The sequence below is a fragment of the Gymnoscopelus microlampas genome, assembly GCF_963454915.1.
Source record: "Gymnoscopelus microlampas genome assembly, chromosome: 24".
Classification (NCBI taxonomy): Eukaryota; Metazoa; Chordata; class Actinopteri; order Myctophiformes; family Myctophidae; genus Gymnoscopelus; species Gymnoscopelus microlampas.
This window is the reverse complement of record NC_139961.1, coordinates 32,773,333-32,781,704: the sequence shown is the minus strand read 5'-3', so window position 1 is coordinate 32,781,704 and position 8,372 is coordinate 32,773,333. Positions and strand designations below refer to the sequence as shown.

At 40.5% G+C, this 8,372-nt stretch overlaps 1 protein-coding gene across 2 annotated transcripts in view; it reads right to left on the bottom strand.

Moving 5' to 3' along the window:
• The window catches only part of mrps9 (mitochondrial ribosomal protein S9), a 25,025-nt gene extending 16,882 nt beyond the window's left edge, over positions 1 to 8,143 (bottom strand). For both annotated transcript variants that reach the window (XR_014600289.1, XM_084051045.1), the window contains exons 1-2: positions 8,034 to 8,143; positions 3,560 to 3,742 (exon numbers count right to left, since the gene is read on the bottom strand). Coding sequence is in view for 1 of the 2 variants with exons in the window: in XM_084051045.1 (XP_083907171.1) it covers positions 3,560 to 3,742; positions 8,034 to 8,132 (282 nt within the window). In the remaining variant the exon portion in view is untranslated. The remainder of the gene's footprint in view (positions 1 to 3,559; positions 3,743 to 8,033) is intronic.
• Positions 8,144 to 8,372: the final 229 nt, after the last annotated feature.

Sequence of the window (8,372 nt, the reverse complement as noted above, 5' to 3'; positions counted from 1 at the left end):
GAGGAACAGAGACAACAACACAGGGATGGAGAGAGTCTGAGGAAAAGAGGACACAATTAAAATCGATCGAACAGCCAAAGAACCAACGCGGACGCTCACTTTCAATGCTTACACATCTCAACCTCACAGACATTACTGAACGCCTGGAAAGCACAAAAAAAAGTGCAGGAGAAAGCAATTAAAAAAAAGGGAAGAAAACAATAAAGATGCTTGATGTAAATTGCAATTGATGCAAACCTGTTCTATTCTTGACCACTTTCAACCCATGGCGTCCCTATTTTGGGCATGTTATTAGAAGTGAAAAAAGCCAATCTACTCGGTCACATTGCAGATCGGCCATTTTTGCCCCACGACACCATCGCACAATGAAGTATAAAATAGGCCGTAAGTGGTTAATTAACCTTGATTAAAGAACCGAGAGCAGAACATACAGGTCTTAGAACCTGTAGCATGATATACTGTAGATGTGTGCATGCTGACAGTACCTGGACATTTTCTATTGACGGTTCTGACATTCTGATTTGGTAGTAATTAAAATACAATAATGCACATTTGAGTGCAAATGGTCAGAAATCAATCTATCTATCTATCTATCTATCTATCCATCCATCCATCTATATATCTAGTACCTACCTACCTACCTTCCAACAATTGTAATTCACAATCCTAATGCTTTGTGTGACAGAATATGTTCCCAAACCACAGCACTTCTGTGTTTGATTAATCTTTACTTATAACCACCGGTTCAACTTTGACAGATTAGTCGTATTTAAATAATTCAATAGGTTCCTGGGAGTTCTTCATCAGCCAGTTAATTGGGCCTGTCATGGCTGAGGAGCTTGGACTCCAACCAGGTGGCACTGGGCATGGGGCATCATGTGCCCTGTTCTGCACCCCTCCAAGTCCTCCCAAATTTCTACTTGTCTTGTCCAAACATCTGAGGATGGGGGGGCTAGCCGCCGCAGCCGTCAGTTCGGCTTACACAGCCTGCCACTAACAACTCTTTTCATTACGTCTGCGGGGAACGGGCCAGAGTGGAGAGTGGGGAAAATCAAGCTAAATAATTGGAGAAATGGGGGTTAATTTATTGCTGAAAACTGAAATAGTTATGTATGTGTGGGTGAGATTTTGCGCGCATGTGTAGCCGCCGGATTGCTCCTTTTAATTGCGCAGCAGTGACGCGCACCGAAAATACCCGATATACAAGCTCACAACGCATCGTGCTGCGACGCTTTGTGAGCTTGTAGATCGGGTATTTTTGGTGCACGACGCCACGCGCAATGAGGTACATCAAGCCCTTGCGACGGGCGTCGCTAATATCCCTGACACAGCACATTACCCAGTGCTGGCCCCTCCTGGCCAGTGCCAGTGCAAGCGACTAATGGCAACAGCTGACAGCGTAGGCAGGCCAGGAACACAGCCGGCACACTGATGCGTGCACATCAGCTGGATGCTGGGAGAATTATCTGGGGTCCAGTGGCTGTCTAACATGGTTTAACAGCACGAGGCATTCAGTCTCTGTCTCATTAGGGGCGAATAATGGCAGATTAACAGAGAGGCAAGAAGTTTGGCTGTTGGTGAAAAGACATCAAATGGATTATTTAAAATGCTTTCTTTATAGCCTCATTAAGCCTCTGAATGACGCATTACTAAATAGGGATGCTCATTTTAAATGGAAATGTTAATAGTCATTGATGGCTCGACGGTAGAATAGGAACCAAATATGAACATGCCTGAGTGGGTGGGTCTGTGGTTAAAAGAAAAAGAGAACGAAAGATATTGAAAGCTACCGAACACCAGAGTGGAAATTTAACCAGAAATGTATAATTCATACATTATATATTAAGGCAACCGGATGTGGTAGCAGTTTCTCAGGCTCAGTCTCCGGGATCAAACCCTGATTCCCCATGGCAGTTGATATGGCAGACACTCGAATGACCGAATGGGCCGGCGATGTGTCTGGGTTTTGCTGTGATCCCTGGATGTTCTAGAGAGAGCCCAGCAAATCCAAGCCACATCTCTTGTGGTCAGCAGTGGCAAGGTTAGAAACGGGTGTGTGAGTTGGAGGTGAGTTGGCTGAGTGAGTGTGCATGAGGGGCAGGTAGACAGAGCAGGGGAAAGTGCAATGTAGGCTAAAATGAAGGAATTAGGCGTAATTAACACATCGGGTGCCGAACATGGTCTGGACCGTGTTTTCACATAGTAGCGCTCTGGTGCCGAACACGGTCCGAACCGTGTTTTTGGTCTTTTTGTTTTTTTCGTTTTTTTCCATACGGGAGGGGCTGGAGCAGCTTTGGGATCACCCACGGTGAATCTGAGAAGGATGGGCCAGATGCATCATCGTGTCAAAAAACATGGCGCACATCCGCTTCCGCTCCATTTCCTTCTCAAAAACCCCTATAACTCCGAAACTTTTTACTCTGCGGAAAACGACTCATTTTGTGTGCACGATCGCTCCACCATTGTTACTCGCGTGAGCGATGTTATCGTTCCAGGCGTTGGCCAGTACCATGGGGAAAATGGAGGCATGCTTTTTTTTCTCATGGAATGCACGTCGTGGAGTCTACAGCTTAAACAGCGCTGCGCAGCTCAACGGTGAGATTTCGGCACCGAACGTAATCTGTTATTATAAAATGCTGGCACCCGATGTGTTAATCATAACATGGGAGCAAAATGTATGTATTGTAGGTAAGAAATTGTATTTTGTACACTCATTATAGTAAATCGTAGCCTCAATATCTTTTTTTTAATTCCTTCAAAAGTCCACTCTGGGGCTTTAGTGAAGTAGAAAGACACATAGAAAATAGGAATGTATTATTTGGTATCTGAATATTTAATTAGATACAACTCTTTTTTAGAAAACTTGATATATTACCTAATACCGCAAGAACCTGAATGCTAGTTCTATGATAAGAAAAACAGTAACACACACTTTTAAAAACACACTGCATGTCTCTTGTGTGTGTCTCTGACTCTCTTACATCCAATGGTGCAGTGCTCATTGCACGCGGTACCACAGCGTCCCGCCAGTCTTTTGCGCACGTGCACGGACGTGCTGTGGTGGCTATTTTGTGGTTCCACCGATCCAGAGTCCATAAATTATTCCCATAGAGATTTCCAGAAATATGTATATCAATTATTTTAAAGGTAGGGTAAGTGATTTGCTTCTGTTAAAATAAGTGTTAAATAGCTCTATATTGTGATAGTACTCATTGCTATAGAGTGTTTGTTCAGTAAAAGGAGTCTCCACGTCTCTCCAGCTCTTTATTAAACAGAAAATGCATTTTCAGTGCTCTCTCCTGATTGATTTAAATGTTGTCACCTACTTGAAAATGCACTATATTCTGTTTACTAAAGAGCTGGAGAGACCCCTGTGACTGAACAAACACTCTAGTACTTTAACCTTTTTAACAAAAAAAAAAAGAAATTACCAAACAATATCACAGTATACAGTACAAACAAGTTTCCTACTATTTATGCACTCGTAAACCTAAGTAAAATGAATCACACGTCATTAAAATAGCGTCCCACCAGTTAAAAACAAATCACCACTGCTTACATCAATGTCCTCTTGAGTGAAGTTCTCTGGATCTTCTCCCATCATGTTGGCCAGGTGGCGTTTCCCGATGTTAAATTCCTCCACTTGCTTCTGGACGAACTCCGCCGTGAATTTCTCTGGTCCTGCTGCAGCCAGATTCTTCCTGTGGAGGGCTGAGCTCACACATATCTGCCTGCTCAGCACCTGAAACAAATACATAACATTACTTTAGATGTAATTAGGCCTGTCACAATTATTACATATACACGTCTGATCGCTAACTGCAATTTTATTGCATAATCTTTAGAATCGTTTCCATTCACCTGTATAAACACAGCTGGATTAAATGAACATAAATGTTGTATTTTCACTTTGTTGTCCACGCTCTTTTAACCACTTCCAACCTAGCGTCTCTATTTGGGCATTTAGGGTCAAAACATTCTAAAAAGAAAAAAGAAAAAAATAACAGATCTACAAGCTAATGTAGATCAGCTATTGTTGCCATTTAAAATAAAAAATGAAACTATAAAATGATTAAGCACATGGTCTGTTTTTGCCATAGTACATTATTTATTATTGGTACTAGTCAAAGTCAGTAATGTCTTTGCATATTTCAGTAAGGCTATTTATGTCATATCTGCCCTGTGCAATTTTTGTTTACAAAACCTAAAAAGGCAAACAGAAATGTAATTTCTATTAATATGTTCCAGTTTCCACTGCCATAAACACAATTAAATCATTAATCACAATTATTTGTATGACAATGAATCGTCAACCACAGTTTCATGATCGTGACAACCCTAGACGTTAAGAATACTGCATGTATATACTGCATCGCAGTCTGACTTCAATCACCATAGCTTGTGGCTTGTGATTAAACTTGGAGTCTTGGACTCAACTATCTGTGACTTTGGCCTTGACTCAGATGTTTCTAGAATTGAAATTGAACCTGAACTTCCTAAAAGTCAGACAAACTAAATTCTATAAATTCATGAGTACCGTAATTTTCGCACTATAAGCCGCACCTGAATATAAGCCGCAGCAGCTAAATTGAATGATTTGTACATATATAAGCCGCACTGGACTATAAGCCGCGGGTGTAAAATCCCTAGATTTAGGAGGTCCCCTAGTGGCCGTTAGCTATAAAAATCCATAGATAAGCCGCACCGTTATATAAGCCGCAGGGTCGAAAAATGGGAAAAAAGTCGCGGCTTATAGTCCGAAATTTACGGTAATTTTTTTCAACAAATGATTGTAAATACATTTAAAAAATCTGCAATTATATACTAGAAATACTGTATTATTATTAGAATCGACTTACAGTAAATGTATGATCTGATCACCAGTGGAGGGGAAGTGACATATGAATGTGGAGTTGTTGTTTTTTTATCATATACTGTGTAAGCTATGTCTCATCCTAGCTGTAGTTTACAACCCTCGTAGACGTATTTACGATTCTGACGTCTTCAATCTACGAGAGTTGTACGGTGCACGTCCCATGCAGGGGAGCACTTTCTGCACTTTACCCCGCTACACTCCAAACATGTACAAATTGAAAATAAAAGGTGCTTACCGCAAAGCCCCAAATGTTAACGACCTCGGCGGGGTAGTAGTGATCCCCGTCGAGGTATATCTTTCAATAAAGAAGTCTTTTAATCCAGCTTGTGTCGGAATCTTCACTGTTCTTCTTTTGTTTTAAATGAGTTTGAACTGCGCAGCAGCGATTTGGCGGTCGGGAGGTGTATTGCGCATTGAACACACAATGTATCAATACACCTCCCGACCGCCAAATTGCTGTTGCGCAGTTCAAACTCATTTTAAACAAAAGAAGAAGCCGTGCGCAATACACCTCCCGACCGCCAAATCGCTGCTGCGCAGTTCAAACTCATTTAAAACAAAAGAAGAACAGTGAAGATTCCGACACAAGCTGGATTAAAAGACTTCTTTATTGAAAGATATACCTCGACGGGGATCACTACTACCCCGCCGAGGTCGTTAACATTTGGGGCTTTGCGGTAAGCACCTTTTATTTTCAATTTGTACATGTTTGGAGTGTAGCGGGGTAAAGTGCAGAAAGTGCTCCCCTGCATGGGACGTGCACCCTACAACTCTCGTAGATTGAAGACGTCAGAATCGTAAATACGTCTACGAGGGTTGTAAACTACAGCTAGTCTCATCCAAGAGTTTTGGACTGGCGATAGAGTGACTTGAACTTGACTGCTTTAGACTTTGACTTTGACTTGAGGAAAGGCGACTTGGACTTGAATCAGACTTTTAATTAAGTAACTTGACTACAACATCTGTGTACTTCGTAGTGTATCTGCAATGCTGCATATAAATAACATACCGTAACTAATGAGCCCCAAAGTCATGTTTGGGGCTATATTATCAATACGTTGCACTTGTTGCAGTAACAGGAACACTGTGACTTTTCATAGAGAATGAACTTTCATTAAATGTATGCTTATTTTGAAATGCATTGCATGTTCTATGGTTGTGTATATGCTATATGGAATACATGCAATGAATGTATGGAATATCAGCCACTTTATGGCTTTAACAGTATCAGCTAGTACTAAATGCCTAATATATGTGAATATAAAAGCCCATGCATGTCATCTCGCTATACTACACTATATAGCAGTGTTCCAAAGTTAAAGGACCCAAATAGCCACAAGCAACTCTTAGATGCTATTTTTAATATCTGGCATCTAGAGTTGTAATACCAATCCTTGACAGCCTATTCATCCAAACAGAAAAGTCTGATCTGATTGTATTAAACAACGTTAAACTCACCAAGATTGCAGCTGTATGGAAAGCTTGGATTATCTTCTTTGTATCCGTCAAGTTTTTGTTTCATAAAAATCCACTGTAGACATGTCATGACCTCTGTCAATACATTCCGTGCAGGTGATCATTTTCGTGTTGGAGTTTGGAAGAGCTTGTTTTCAATAACTCAGTGATTTCCAACCAGCGCTTCCAAACTCAAACACTTATTATCACCTGCATAGAATTTCTTGACAGAAAGTAGCTCATAATATGTCTATGTGGATTTTTACGAAACAAAGACTTGGTAGATACAAAGAAGAATGTTGGTGAATGGTGAGTTTAATGTTGTTTAATAAAATCAGATCAGACTTTTCTGTTTGGATGAATGGGCTGTCCAGGGTTGGTGTTGCAACTCTAGATACCACACATTAAAAATAGGATCTATCTAAGAGTTACTTGCGGCTAGGGGTCCGTGAAATTAAAACGTTTGAGAACGACTGCAATATAGTAGCCTTGGATCAAGACAGGCAGTCTTGTATCATGGCTAGTAGTAGTAATATAGGTGTAGTGAACAGCCTAAAGATCTATGTCTGTAAAGACCATTGTAGAATTGACAACATCCTAATATTGTACTTTACTGGATCAAACACTACATGTAAATAATAATGTAGACTTGCAGCAGCATGTCATACAAGAATTCTTCTACTTGTACCGTGTGGAATAATAACCATAACATATGAAGCTACTATAGAATCATAGATAGATAGATAGATAGATTACTTAATTTAGAAGTTTGCAGAAAAAAAGCACATGAAAGTACAGTTTAAATATAAGGTCAACTAAATAGGATTGAAAAGCCCATGAAACCCTAATGGCTTGTTTCAAATGGGGTCCCCATGTACTCAATTCATAGTGAAAATAGATAGGCTAACAAGTTGTTTCTAAGGGTAGAAATTGCATCTAAACATGTTAAAGCAGAGATTATGTTAACTGTTAAATTACAGAAGACAGTATTTGCGAGTAAAATCAAACAGACATTCGAGGTAGCGTGTCCTACTGTCCTGATAGCTGGAAATTACATAGCCCTGAAACATGACTGTCATAACATGAGAGTCCTGGATGAACCTCAACCTGGTGTTTATACGTTCTCCCTTTTTGGCCCGTATATTTACATAAACATTCAGATTTCAAATATACATTGCTTAGCCCATGGCCACGGATGTTACAATGATGTACGGCTCCACATAAGTACCCGTATCTTCCGTATTGTTCAATAAAAAGCATTTTAATAAGATCGGTGGCCATTTTCTTCGTATTTTCGCCATACACTTTCAACTACGCGACCCTATCGGTTGGGAGGTGTATTGCACTCTGATACATTATGACTATGAGAAAAAGGCCACCAATCGGATTAAAGTTCTCTTTATTGAACAATACGGACGATACGTGTACTTCTGAGTGCCCGAACATAATTGTAACATCCGTGGCCATGGGTTAAGCACTTTATATTTAAAATCTGAACGTTTATGTAGATGTATGGGCCAAAAAGGAAGCAAGTGCAAACACCAGGTTGAAGTTTATCCATGACGGTCGTGTGATCCATGGCTAAGCCATATGACGCTAGTTCAAGGACGTCAACATTTCACTTAAACGTTTCCGAACCATATTTCATGGTTTCTTTGTTTGCTGTGACAGTAAAACAGACCGAGTCTGCAGAACATCTTACCTGTCGGTTTAGATGCGACGACACTGCGTTACTATTTGTGCAACGATGTCCACATCTCCACAGCAGAGAGCTCACAGCGCGACCACTGGTGGCAGCCATCTTTGTTTTGAAAAAAAAAAAAATGAATACAAGGGTGACGCCATAACAGGAACTTCCTTCGGCCACACACATGCGCGCGCGCGCGCACACACAAAACGGATCTATCTATCTATCTGTCTGTCTGTCTGTCTGTCTGTCTGTCTGTCTGTCTGTCTGTCTGTCTGTCTGTTTATTTATTTATTCATTCAATGAATAAATACATACATTTTATTCATTAATTTAATTATTTAATTAACCAAT